General features: G+C 42.3%; 1 protein-coding gene across 1 annotated transcript; it reads left to right on the top strand.

The window, feature by feature from the left end:
- The first annotated feature begins 8,500 nt into the window (after window positions 1–8,500).
- LOC133888454 (uncharacterized membrane protein At3g27390-like) lies at window positions 8,501–13,238 on the top strand. The gene is made up of 9 exons (XM_062328709.1): window positions 8,501–9,022; window positions 9,147–9,255; window positions 9,486–9,681; window positions 9,789–9,922; window positions 10,243–10,531; window positions 10,635–10,741; window positions 10,865–11,042; window positions 11,954–12,399; window positions 12,794–13,238. The coding sequence occupies exons 1-9, from the start codon at window positions 8,896–8,898 to the stop codon at window positions 12,960–12,962; spliced, it is 1,755 nt and encodes a 584-aa protein (XP_062184693.1). The 5' UTR covers window positions 8,501–8,895; the 3' UTR covers window positions 12,963–13,238.
- The last annotated feature ends 1,402 nt before the right edge of the window (window positions 13,239–14,640 follow it).

The raw sequence follows: 14,640 nt of genomic DNA, 5'->3' as shown, positions 1-14,640 counted from the left end.
AGTTGTATCCACATTTGTGACCATACTTCTCCTCCTCTTATTTTGAATATGGACTTGAGTGGTTTTACTTGGTATCTCCACTCTTTCGGGCATATTTTTTTTTGCAGGATTATAGGATTTTGTGACATATTTGTAGTCAGTAAATGTATCTGGTATGCTGTTTGCAATATGTTGCAAATTGGTGATTTTCTGAATTTGGAGTTCAGATTCTTGAGCATATGGATTTGAGGCGGAAATATCTTTGACATTACATTTGATTTTCTAACATTCTTTCTGTTACTTGAAATCTCGCTCTAATGCTGAAAAATGATCCTAATTGAATATATAGTCAGCATACTGGGGTGTGAATAGGTCCCCTATGAAGTGCTTAAGGTATTTAATGATCGATGAAGATTGATACCTCACGTCGATCCCCAATTTTCAGTATGGGCCCATGGATGTACGCTATGGTGGTGATATTGATACGTATGTAGCGCAATCGAATTTACACAGATGAAAAATACTTGGTTGATTTTTGTGAACTAATTGTAGAGGAAAAGTATTATGATATGCAGTAGGTCGCAATTGAATTAAGTCAACAGCGTGGAAAATTTCATGACACCAACACGAGGTTGGTAAATTGTAATTCTGTAATAAATGTCATGCAATGAGCTTAATTCTCTTGATAAGAGACTCTGTCAAATCATTTTGAGTTTGGATGTATGGGACAAAATGTTGAACTTGAATTCATAGTGCCATACAATAGTAATTGAAGTTACATGAGGTGAATTTTGCAGCATTGTCCATTCGAAATAATTGAATTCGATGTCCAGGATAATGTGCTCAAAATTTAATAATTTGAGATATTATTTTAGCAAATGCATGGTTTCGTGTGGACAAGAGACACATATGAGACCATTGTGTAGATGCATATATAAGAACCATGCTACCTGAATAGTCCAGTTAATGGTTAAACATGATCACATATATTGTCTTGAATGCGTTCAAGGAATTTGAGTGGTTTCACTTGAATTTTAAGGTAAGATGGCTTTAAAATTAACTTTCCTGTGGCACATGCAGTGCACATAAAATTCAAATATTGTGAGAATTTAGCATCACTTAAATCATGATCAATGGAATTACTGATAATTTTTTGTATCATCCCTAGGCTAGGATGACTAAGGCGATCATGCCAAGTTTGGAATGCATTTATATTCTGAAAAATTAACTTGTATGTAATATTTGCTATGAGTTTGATGTATGTGTAGTACAATCCTGACGATAAAAAGAGAATTTCCTCAAGTACTTGTTTACCATATTCGTTGTTTTTCATTAAGAGAAGATATTTCTCTTTGTTGTCATCATGAGTTTCAATATAGAAACCATTCTAACAGATATATCTATAACTTAGTAAAGTACGAGTTGAATCGAGATACAATAGAGCATCATCGATTATGACTTGAGTACCCATATGGAGAGTAGTTATGACATGATCGGAGCCAACAATCACTGCATCGCATCCAGTGATTATCAAAATATTTCTCTGTCTCTTAGTAACAGCTTGTAAATATTTTATTTCTCTAAGTATAGAATTTATGGTGTAACTGTCCATAAGACATATTTCCTCCTCCGTCGGATTAACTCTTGTAAAAATCTATATATAGAGATAAAAATTTTAATATGAAATTATTTATCAGATATATATAATATATATAAACTTTATTTAGTATCATAAGTGCTGATACAATATTATGGCATATAATATGATGGTAACTTATTATTACAACAACTAATAGACGTAGATAACATGATATCAAAGGAATTGAGAAATTAGATAAGGTCTCGAAACATATCATGTGAAGCAAATTCGACGATCATGCTTCCTGTGCTTATGGGATCTTCTGGCCGATGAATAGCCTAGTTGTTACTTGGTTCTTATGAAACTTGTTAGGAACAACTAGCCTTATTTGTGATATCAGTTTGAAGATTGAATTGTGCTTCATATCTTTGTTCTCGAGAAGGTCAGTTATGTCCCTCAGATTATAAATACAGATCAATTAAATGTCTCGAGATGCAGCATTTCTTAGTGGTGTGCTTATAGTATCCACACTTGCGACAAATATTAGATTTGCCAATTTGGGTTTAGAAATGCCTTTCCCCTTTTCCGGTGCACGTGGCTTATGCTTCTTATTGCGTTGGTGTTTACCTTTAAAGTTAGTTGGTTGGCGTCTAAAAGAGCCATCAAACTTGTTGTTATTCTATATATTAGAATGTACTTCAGGTAAAGAAGTTGTGCCAATTAGATGTTGATGATGATTCCTTAGAATGAGTTCATCATAATTTTTCATCTGAAGTAATACATGTATTAAGTTATAATAAACTTGGTATTCTCTTGAACGATATTGTTGTTGTAAGATCTTATCAGCAGGAAGTATAGTAGATAAGGTTTTCTCTATCTTTTCCGCATTGTAGGTTCTTTTTCACAAAAGACAACTTAGAACATATTTTATGAACATCATGATTGTAATCTCCGACGGATTTGAAATTTTGAAGTCGGAGATGTGTCTATTCATGACTTGCATCATGCAAGATGACTGCTTTCTGCCATTCATATCTTGTTTTCAGAGCTAGACATAGAATACTCTAATTTTCTTCAATTAGATACTCAGATTTGAGATCTGGATGGATATTGTGCCTTATTACGTATAATGCACCATATTTAACTCGATCTTCTAGCAGTTGATATCCCTCTTGGGGAGGTTGGAGTGGCGCTACAATACCACATGATGTAAGACTGACCTTGATGTTCATAGCCCATGTTGGGTAGTTGTGACCATCGAGCCCAAGTTCATCGAACTCTTTGCCGGTCATCTTGACCTACATAGATTTGATTAATTTACTATAGGTAAATTACAAATCATCATGGTAATATTATAATAATGATGCAAAATTTGTAAAGTCAAGTTGAGACTTGAATTACATTGTGTAGACCTCAAATTATATAGCTAACACGTTGAAAATAATCACCAAATGTGATGCAGATCTCTCAGTAGGAGGAGGCATAATCTGACATTTGTCAGTAGACACTTTTGTTCCTATTACCTTGTGTCATGCTAAGAATAATATTTGAAAGAATACTTTTAAGGTAGTCATTAAGTCAAGATGACAAAATATAGACCTTATAATTATGGATAATCTGCAAATGTGCAATTGATCGCATAGTTTAATTACCTTGTGTTTCACAAATATTAAATTAAAGTAATCATTGCATCTGATTTTGCATTTTAATATGCTTGAATTAATATGTAATTCTACAAGAAAATAATCTCAATTGCAAAATTAACACGATCGTAAATACAATAGCATATTATAGGGATTACATGAAGCAAACACATTCAACATTACATAATATTTCAAAAAAAAGGGTCTGGAATGTTAAATTACAACGTTAAATAATACATGATATAATTATAGTAACTCCAGGGGCATAAACATGATAATTAATTACGTAAACAGTACTGGTAGTTGGACTATTTTGCATAGAAACCTAGGGGGTTTTATGCAAAAATGGCTTAGGCTCCATTAGAGGGCGCTGGCGTGATGAGGCGCAAGCAACTTGGGCCACAGCCCAGACACCTTTTGGCCCATGTGGCCAGGTGCGGGGACGTAGGGAAAAGCAGGCAAAGGTGCCTAGGCATGGGCATGATTGGCCTTTCAACTGACCCAAAGGAGGCATGCGTGCAACGAGTATAAAGGGTTGGGGGAGACGGTGAGGGTTAGTGTTTCCCCGCCCCAGCCGCGGCACCCAGGCCTCTGCTATGCCACCGCACCACCTCGTTTGCTCCATCGCGCCGCTCAACATGACATGTACTCCTCCCCATCGGAGGAGGAGGTCAGGTCGTCGCTGCTGCTGTCAGTGTGGGCCCTGATGCGAAGGTCCATGGTCGTTGGGGTCTAAGATCCTGGGCGGAGGTTGTGACGGCGGTTCACAACTACTATTGCGAAGCGGCAGAGGATCCGGCAAGCCGGAGCACTAGGGATGGCCTCGGTGTCGTTGTGAGCAGATCCGGCGGCCGCATCGGTGTAGTAGGGAGGAATCCCACGGCGAGCTGTCATGGTGCAATTTAGGTTAATCTTGAGGTCGGAGTCAGGCATCGTCGGGAAGGTCGTCAGCAGGACAATGTCGATCGTAGGCGCGGCGCTACCGGAGGCGGAGCAGCGCACCACCGTGGCGGCTATGAGGCTAGGGCGGCCCGACCCTAGTGCCATCGAGACGACCAACGCAGGTGTTGGGGATGGCAACTCCGAGGCGACGTCGATGGGGATATGGACTTCTGATGGCGGTGGGTTGGCAGTGCTCATCGTTGGGCTGAAGGAGAGCGACACTAGTCCGTGAATTGAGCATAAACCGATGACGCACGGAGGTGGCCTCAGGTTGACGCTGCGTGCCTCGGTCGTGGCTGGAGTGCTGCTAGGGTCGGTGCCATGCGCGAGGACCACGATAGGTGAAGAAGCGACGACCACAACCCTAGGGAGCAACTCCATCAGAATCGGTATCCAGTACTACAGTGTTGCTACAGTGCTGCGAAGAGAGCATATTCACATACTGTAGCTGTAGCAACACTGTTCACATAGCTGTCAGTGGGTCGAGGAAGAAAATAATGTCAGTACTGTATCAGTACTTAGCGACACTGTAGCAGCACTGTAGACAGAGGCTACCAGCGGGACCGAAGAGAGAAAAAAAGAGTAGAAGTAGAAAATAGAGTAGCTGCTGGAGATGAAAAAATAAAGGATGCTGTAATAGTGATAGATGATGCTGTAATAGTATTTTTGAGAATAAAAATTTAAGATAGTTACTAGAGATAACCTTAGTCCCTATAAATTGCCGGAGTGCCCAAGTGCAATGTCAGCACGGAGTCATAAAAGGAGCTGAAACTCGGTGTCAAGAAATGACGCGACAATTCCTTGCCGCAAATCTCTCAAGCGTGAATCGACCATTCGCTTTGAGCTCTCCCTGAGAAGGGAAATTTCCATTGGTCTAGTAGTGCTTATCATCACTATTCATTTATAATGAAGTGACGTGTGAAAAATTATAGAGTTAATGGATAAATAGATATTAGATAGGTTGAATAGACGAACTGAATAATTTATATATCCACAAATGTATGTGAAGTTGCATTTCCCTTTCTTCCACTTCCCATTCCACCATCCCTGGCTTTCTTCCCAGACTGGAGTGCGGAGCAAGGTAACATCATCAAGACTCAAGACCTCAAGTCCTCCTACGCTCGTTCTGACTCGCCTACGCGCGTCAACCCAAAACCAAAAGGAATTTTAAATGCCCGTGTGAGCCTGTGAAGGCGCGTTTTCACTGGGAGGAAGAACCGAAGAACACAAACTATTCCAGAAAAACTACTCCAAACTGTGGAGAAGTCGGCAGAATGCGAGTCCGTGATGTTTCTGCAGGCGAATCGACAGGTGTTTCCAAAGAAGCTTCTCTGCAACTTGGAGATCTCTTCCTTGTGACAGGAGCAGCTGGAGAAAATTCAACGCGCAGTTTTCTAGAGGGACACTGAAGGTAGGTTGCGTCACCTGTTGGTCGAAGCTAGTTCAATCTTTGTGCTGTCGTTGACGGCAGCTTATTTTATCCCAACCGCTTGTGGTCATTATCTTCGTATAGTACTTTGTCATTGTTTTGGTCATCTGGACCTCGGATGACGCTTTTTTTTTCCCCCGGAAGGGGCTAGAAACCCGATTATATTAAAGGAGCATATTACAACATCTTTGTTTTACAGAAGTTATTTTAGAAATGACAAAAATTACAAACAGATCAAGAACCCCTCTTCCAAGAGTATCATCGCTCAATCCGTACACCATCCACCACTCGTCATGGATGAAGAAGAGATGTCTATACTAGGATTCAGAAGCTATACTAAGGATTCCGAGTAGACAGTTGATTAATTTGGACGGGCAAGAAAACGATGTCGACAAAGTGAACCTGGATAACCCAGAGCACACCATTATTACCGAAAGTGACCTCAAGAACCCAAACAAAACACTCCCAAGAAAGTGTCGATCCTTCTAGCCCTTCGTAGAAGGGTTAAGGGAAACTAACCTCCTGCTCTCCTCATCAGGGATGGAGTTGCACACTCCATCAAAGCTAGAGAAGAAGCAGAGCAAACAAAAATTTCCATATGAACTCATCCATATGGGAAAACCTAATCTTACCCTAACTAGATTCTAGAATAATAATAGGTAATATACACACCGACCCTCGAAATCGTGGTTCCCTTACTCCTTTGGAGCTAGAGGCGCGATGGAGAACCAGCAAAATCAGAGTTACAAGCTGAATCGCCTTCGCTTCGCTCTTTGACAATCCACCATGCGAGCGATCATTACGAGATTGCATCGGGAGAATTTGCAACTCGCAAACAAATTTTCTCAAGCACTTCGAGAGATCGCCATATAAAATATAAGCCTGAAGAACCATTACGTACTAGCAACTAGAAATTTTTTGTAAGTACAAGCATTTCCAATAATTATAGATAGCTACTATCTTTTATCTGAGATATCATACTTTTTAAAATTTATACGAATTTCACCATTTATAATTTTTTATATCTCGTAGAGTAGAGAACTGCTAAAATAACTTACAAATATTAACTCTCTATCTCTCCTCTTCGAGAACAGTACTTTCTCCTCCTTCTTCTCTGTAAAATATAAAAAAAACATATTAATTATAATATTAAGAAATATACTCTCTCAATTAAAAAAATATCAACTATCTTCGTGCCCTCGTGAAGGGTTAAGTCGTTTCACGTGAAAACTCTTGTACGGTGATTTTACACGATCCACTTGGCCCTGTGGGTGCTGTGCCCCTGGTAAATCTGTCCTGCGCTCGAATACCTCGGCCCTGAAGCAGTACAGTGGCATCGTACTCGCAACAAGTTCCATGCCACAGTTGTCGAAGCCGAAAGGAGATGCACGTGTCAACCACTTGAGGGGCCGTAGGCCGTAGCAGTGCTCGCCCAGCACCTGGCACACGAGCCAGAGGAGCGAACAAGCGACCGTGCAGGGTCACGACAAATCGGGCTCCAAGGACGCAGGGTGGCGAGTCGCACGGACGAGCTAACGCCGTTACCCGACCGGATGAGTCTACCCGGTGATGACAAGATTCTCTCACAAACTTTTGTACTGCTCCTGTCCTGAACTGCACTGATCCACGTAAGTAGGGGGTAAATTGGTGAATTTAAGTTTATTCACCGATTTTTTAGTTCAACCAATAACATTGATTTTTCCAAAAATTGTTCAATTTGAGAAAATTACTATTATTGGTTAAATAAAAAAAGGATCGGTGGTAACTCTTAAAATCCCTTAGATGTAAGCAATCTGCTAGATAATGCATTTGAGTAATCTAGTCGAGATACTTAATAGATTACTTCTATAACGAAACCGGCATGAGATTGCACCAAATTTCATACTAATGGAAGGAGATTTTACCCATAGCCCTGAAGGCTACAAGGAGGAAGCCAAAGATGCTTAACGGATTGATTGATGAGATAACTAGTGCCATCAGAACAAACATATGAGTCGACAGCAAGTGGCTACAAGTCAATGTAAATATTATGTGGTTCTTACAAAGTGTGAAGATTACAAGATATATGCCTACTTTGACAACAACAAAAAAGTTGATTACACGCCAGAAACTTAACAGTTGGTATGAAAGGAACAAGGAGATGTTCTGTGCAGCTGCAACATCCAAAAATTCAACATCACAGACATTCAAGAACCAGAGATTTATTTATTTTTGAGTTGCAACAGCCAGAGATTAATCCCAACATGCATGATAAGATGCATATCAACTCATTGCTTGTGACAAGGCTTGGTTAGTTATGGAGTTAGTTATACCTCTATCTACAAGAGATTAAACTATATGTTTACTTCTTATGTAAAAATTTCTTTACGTGGTAAATAATACGTTAACAACAAAACTTATATGATAACTTTATCAATCTTCAAACTATATATGTCCGGTACTTGGTAGACGTTGCGTGAGTACTGCATGTTATTATGTTATTCTGGGTTTTTTAGAAGAAAAAAAAAATGATAAACACCAGTATCGTATCGCTCTTAAGCCATCTCCAGCAGCTACCTTAAATTTTCATCCTAAAAAATACTATTACAGCATCCTCTATCACTATTACAGTATCCTTTATTTTTTTCATATCCAGCCGTTACCCTATTTCTTACTTTCTATTCCTCTTTTTCTCTCTCCGGTCCCGTTATCAGCATCCGTGAACATTATTGCTACTGTATTGGCCCATCTTCTCTCCATAGCACTGTAGCACTAAAAATCGATTCTACAAATTTGCTTCCACCGCTGGGATGGTCTTACGGCTTTACCAGGTGCGCCGTTAACTCCAATTCTCTTCTAACTGACGCCGTCAGTCGCTCCGAGGCCCACCAAAAGCACAGACAAAACTACCCCTTCTGGAATCTGGACAGTTAACGTCCCACGCAAAAAAAAAACTCCGAAAAAGTAAAACCGCGAACCTTCTCTCCCCAGTTTCTCTTCCTCTGCTCCAGCAAGAACACGAGGGCGCGCGAGCGGGGGGGCGCGGCCGCCGGCTCGAGTTGACCCGCAGCGAGCTCTATAAAGCGGTTTCTCCAGGGACGGCTTGTCGCTCACGCCGCTGAATTTTTCCCGCCCCGGCCGCCTCTGCCCGCTCGGTCGGTCGCAGATTCCCCCGAGAGGTCCGGCGGCGCTTCTTTCCCTGTTATCGCTTCCCTTGCGCTTTCCGTCCGTTCCGCAAAAGCGGCGGGTCAAGGTTGGATTTTCTTTGTTCTCGCGGAGGCGTCGTTTCCGTTCTTGGCGGCGGCGGTGGATGCGAGGGGGGCGCCGCGGGTGGCGTCCGATCGATGGACTCGGTGAAGGCGTGGGCGGCGGCCAACTACGCGGAGCCCATGGCGTCGATGCAGCAGTCGCTGCAGGTCGCGTACGTGGTCTTCTCCTTCTGCGCCGCCTTCTTCCTCGGCGGCATCAAAGGCATGCCCTTCTTGTAAATTGCAATCACGTCTTGCCATGTTTATTCAATTTGGAGCCGTGCTTGGGGTTCCGCGCCGCTGCGCCTGCGTGTGCTTATTTTCTTGGCAACTCAATTGATGTGCAGCCATGGTGGTCGGCCCCGTAGCCGCGGCGCTGATGATTCTGGGCAACGTCGGAGTGATCCTCGTGCTCTTCCCGGCGCACGTTTGGTGGACAATCTACTCGCTCATCAAGTAAGCCGCCGAACAACTCTTGTCGCTGTGTTCTTGATTTAATAATTACTCCAGAAAAGTTTTTTTCTTCTTTTGTTGCGATCCTTTTTTACTTCTGAATGTTTTGGTGGCAAGTATTGATTTTGCTTTTCCCTTGGTTTTCGAGATTAATTTGTTGGCAATTGCATCTTTGCGAGAATAAATGGTCATACTGTTTGACTGATCATTGTTGCTCTGCATTCTTTATCCAGGACTGACCGTATCAACGCGGGCCTGAAATTAGCCGTGCTCATCGCGCTGCCCGTCCTGTTCGGTCTCTGGCTGGGGCTCGGCATCTTCGGGAGCGCGCTGGTGGCTCTTGGGTACGGCTTCTTCACGCCATGGATCTCCACCTTCGAGGCGTTCAGGCAGGAGAGCGAGACAAAGAAGTTCGTGCATGGCATTGTGGTAAGACAAAATAAGAGCATCTCCTGCACAATACAGTTGAAATTAGTTAGGTGCTGTCAATGTTTGGTATGCCTCCCAACAACGCCTTGATGATTCGGTTTGAGCAGGACGGGACGTGGGGGACGATCAAGGGCAGCTGCACGGTGGTTAGGGACTTCGCGGACATATGCTTCCACTCCTATCCAGTTTACCTGGAGGAGCTGCGCGAGAGCTCCCTGAATCGTGAGCCGCATTCGATAAGGTATTTGTCCTCCTACTACTTGCCACTCCTTGGTTGTTTAGGATTAGCTACGTGTTGTAATCCTATCGAAAAGGATTGATTGGTTTGTCATGACAATGACATGCTTAGCCTTTTGTCATAGAATACCCTGTTCTGGTAGTGTGTCATGTCTCGTGCTACACTGTTAGTGAAGCATATTCTGCAGCAATCCCATCATCATGATCCTTGCGCAACACACATTACAGTTTCTTGAAACTTAATATCGCAGTTGGTAGATTTAAAAAAAGGGGGAAAATGCAACTGCTGGATGCATGCGTGATCATCTTGAATATTTTCTGCAGGTTGCTGGATGTGCCCTCATGTATTGCTGTTGGCCTCCTGGGGTTAATTGTGGACATACCGCTTTACACGGTGATTGCGCTGATAAAGAGCCCCTATATGCTCTTCAAAGGCTGGCAGAGATTGCTGCACGACCTTATAAGCCGCGAAGGTCCATTCCTTGAAACAGTTTGTGTGCCGATTGCTGGCCTGGCTATCCTTTTCTGGCCCCTAGTGGTGGTTGGGAGCGTCCTGTTAGCTATTGTCTCAAGCATTTTCGTGGGGCTCTACGGAGCAGTCATTGTCTACCAGGTTGCTACCTTACCATCAACGAATTATTGCTAGTCCTTATGAACCACTTACTGTGTGAAAGATTATGTGATGTACTTACGATCGTGCTGTCTCACTATTGCAGGAGAAGTCGTTCCGGAGGGGAGTTTCCTATGTGGTGGCCATGGTTGCAGAGTTTGATGAGTACACCAATGACTGGCTTTACCTCCGTGAAGGGACAATTCTTCCAAAGTACTGCATTTCCTTGATTGTTATGATCTTGAACATTCTTATATACTTGTCATGTGCTGCTTCCTCGCAATCTGCTTATATATCTTGAACATTTCCTTGCTTAACTTTTTTTCAAACAATTAGGCCGTCCTACAGAAAGAGAAAACCATCCAATTCCACAGAATTCTCAGTCAGAACCAATGCCTCTGTTAAAGGAGCTGAATATCCTACTGGTCCCAGTGAAGCACCAGCAATGTTGGTTCCAAATTTGGCTCCGGCAAGATCAGTAAGAGAGGCTATACAAGAAGTCAAAATGGTCCAGGTCTGTTCCTTGTAATGAGTTAGATTCTTAACATTCCCAACTTGCCTGCAGTCTGCACACGAATTATTAAGACACGTCATTTTTCACACTTCCCTCTTAGAAAATTCTCTGAAACTTGCTGGAATTTTTGTAAACTACTAAAATGTGTACAATTTGGGACTTCTCAAAATTTTCCCTGTCCTCGGAGTAAAGGCAATGTAGAGCTACGGAGTAGATTAGCCGACATCTTTCAAAGGGCCTATTCCTTATTCCCTCGTAAGTAAAAGAAAGAAGCACATAGGAGTATCTATTGTTGTGTCCACGCTATCTTAGATTAGCTTTGCTTGCTCCAATTGAGGTTATGCCATAAATGAAATCGCAGTACTCCTGCGTTTTTGAGAAGAAAAAAAAAATGCCAGAAATGAAAGGACGCTTTGAAACAGTGAAACAAGGGATAGTCAAACAAATTTGTGTTGCTGTGTCACTCTATCTTAGGTAGGTGAGCTAGTTCTAATTGAGGCAATGTCATGAATGAAATGGACACACAAGAATAGGGATAGGTTGACATTTTAATTGTTGCATTGATGATATCATAGATTTAGGTGAGCTAGTTGTAATCGAAGCAATACCATGATTCATCGATGAAAGGAAGCCAACAAAACAAGCAATTCCCATACATTTGTTAATGGGAATTCTTTTAGGATCGCTAGATGTTCCTACCATGCAAAGCATAGGGATTTCTTATATCAATTTCCAAACCCCATAGGCCATATTTTGCTATATTTTACAAGTTGTGGGTGCAAAACTGGCAAACTGTTGATACCTCATTATTTACTACAACAAAGAAGTTATAAATTAGATAGATTTACAATTTACAATGTGCCCCAACTTAAGTCATGCCTGAAGTCCTAATTTAGCTCCTTGATTTACAGATATGGGAAAATATTATGAAGTCATGTGAACAGAGGGGCAGGGATCTTTTGAATTTGAATGTTATAACAACTGCTGATCTGAGTGAGTGGTTAAGGGCAAAGGAAAGTGACCATGAAACTATAAGCCTGGGTCTACCTTCTTATTCTTTGCTGTGCTCTGTACTGCAATCAATCAAGGCTGGTTCTGGAGGGCTATTGCTAGGCAATGGTGTCGAGGTCAACCAACATAACAGGCCCCAAGATCGGTTGCTGGATTGGTTCTTCCATCCTGTCCTGGTGCTGAAAGAGCAAATACAAGCGCTGAATATAACAGAGGAAGAAGTGAGGTTCTTGGAGAAGTTGACCGTTTTCGTTGGTAATGTCGCGAGCGCAAATGGGTGGGATAATGGCGCCCAAATTCCCCAAGATCCTGTGAGGACAGCGCAAATTCAGGCCATCAGTAGAAGGTATTCTGTCTCTTATGTTTTCTTCTGAAACCCATACTTTCTGTTCATTTCAGTAGAACTGTTATACGCAGTTCTTATGACAAACAGTGGGATATCCTGATAATTTCGTCATCTTCTGTGTATAATCCATTGCTGTTTCGATGAGCTTATTATCCTGAGTCACAAAAAAAAAAAATTCAAGCAATATTTATGCCTTTTCTAAGGCCATTCGACTTGATTGTTTATGTTAGTAATATAATATGAAGAAACAGCATCATATTTGGATTAATTGTGTACAAATGTGGAATACCGTTCATCACATATCTATCGGTGAATACAAATACTTCCATGTAATCATGCTCCTCATGTATGCCGGCACTCCTTGTTCTAATGCTGCTGGTTGGTGTATTGGCAGGATGGTTGGAATTGTGAGGAGTTTGTCAAAGTTCCCAACGTACAGGAGGAGATACAGGCAGGTCGTGAAGCTGCTGATGGCCTACTCCATCGAGAGGGAAAGTTCATGCAGATCATCGGCATCAAGCCACTCGATTTCGTTCTTCGAAATAACACAACTCGAAGTGTGATTATTGAAGCAATCTCGAAGTGTAATTAAGCCATTTTAGAATCAGATAGCTTCCAGTTTCTTTATTTGTTCTTTTTCTTCAGTAAATAGCGCACACCGTTTTGCCAGTGCCTGTGTATTTCAAGCCTAGGAGGTTTTGTACTAGTCGTTACAGGAGAAAGGCCCGTTGCACATGCTGAGCCGTTTATGTGCCAAGGCTTCAGACACAAGTCAGTCATTGCACTGTACAGTTCTGTATATACTGCTTGTCGATCCAACGCACATGTGTTGTTCTTTACCTCCTGCAAGTCGTAGGCTCGTAGCATCCTTTTTCCTCTTGCACATGTGTTGTTCAGCTCTTGCAAGTAGCAACATTTTGTCCCACGGGTTCATTCAATGTCTATGCTAGGAGCCTGAGATTCTGTGAGCGCCTGTCTAAAGCTGGCACGGTGGCACCTGGCATGCACTACAGGAGCAAGCAAGAACTCGCTGAGTTTGACGGTGCCAAAGGCCCAAAACCATACAAAATCTTCAGAGAAACCTGTGCTTGGTTGCCTCGACTTCTACGGTAACTGCTCGGTAATCGGTCAATTTAGTCTGCATCATATTTAGAAATCAAGTGGTTATTGATCAAATTAAAATTCAAAAATTTGATCTTTTTATTGAATTTCACTAAATTAGTATGTGATTATTGACCCAGCCAGTTGTCAAAAGTCTATCTAATTTGTCAACCTGCTTCGAAGTAACCAACTGCCATCCAATAGCTGGATCGGTCTTATCCATTCCTGGTTTTGTTAAACGATTTCCTTCTCCGTTCTACCAATCCTGGCGAGATTCACGGGGAATTACGCCGGCCTGGTGTCGTCTATCCTTTTTTTTAGACCATGGTGTCGTCTGTCATTTGCTCGTCTGCCAGTAGTGTTTTCTTGCGTGTCCATTTGGAATCTGCCGCGTTAAGGACACAGAGGACACCAGCTGGAGAGCTAGGATTTGCTGTTGAAAGTGGCGCACAAAACCAAACTTCTTCTTGGTTATGCCTGGCCTGCTGTCACTAAGAGATGTTTCATCGCCTGAAACTCCTATGAAAATCCTGTAGTAAAACAGATCAACAGCTTGATAGTAACAGTAGGCGACAAAGTCTCGTTACATCTATCACCCATCAGACCAGGGCAGCGTGAGCTACTGCTGACGTGCCCCCACAGAAACGTTCCATGCCATGGCCATCAGCAGCCAGCCCTGCACAACCGAGTCGTAAATAGAGACAACAACTTGGCAGGAAACATCAAAGATAACCAATAAGAGAACACGCAGAGGCATGACTCGAGGCTTTGAAGAATATAAACAAGAGGCTTTGCAGTTCCAATCTCGAAAGTGAGGTGACAGGAACAGTACAAAATTGTTGCTACTGGATCGAGTCATGGAGGCAGCTCGCATCGATGCCTCCAAGTTGACGCGAAGCAAAATCGGACGGTCAATCCCTTGGTTGCATCCTCGCAAAATACAAAAAGAAAAACCGGAAGAAAAGCTCTTCTCGATTAGCTTCCCTTTCAACCTTAGTTTCCATGAGTTCCATCGGTCCACAGTTTCACACCAACAGCACAGCATAATGGCAGATGCGACTCGGCGTTAGATTACCAAGCGCCAGCCCAGCATTTGCGAGGACAAGTGCTGTTTGTTCTCACGGGAAGACCCGGACTAGT

This window comes from Phragmites australis, chromosome 13 (genome assembly GCF_958298935.1).
Source record: "Phragmites australis chromosome 13, lpPhrAust1.1, whole genome shotgun sequence".
NCBI lineage: Eukaryota > Viridiplantae > Streptophyta > Magnoliopsida > Poales > Poaceae > Phragmites > Phragmites australis.
This window is presented reverse-complemented; position numbering and strand designations above follow the sequence as displayed.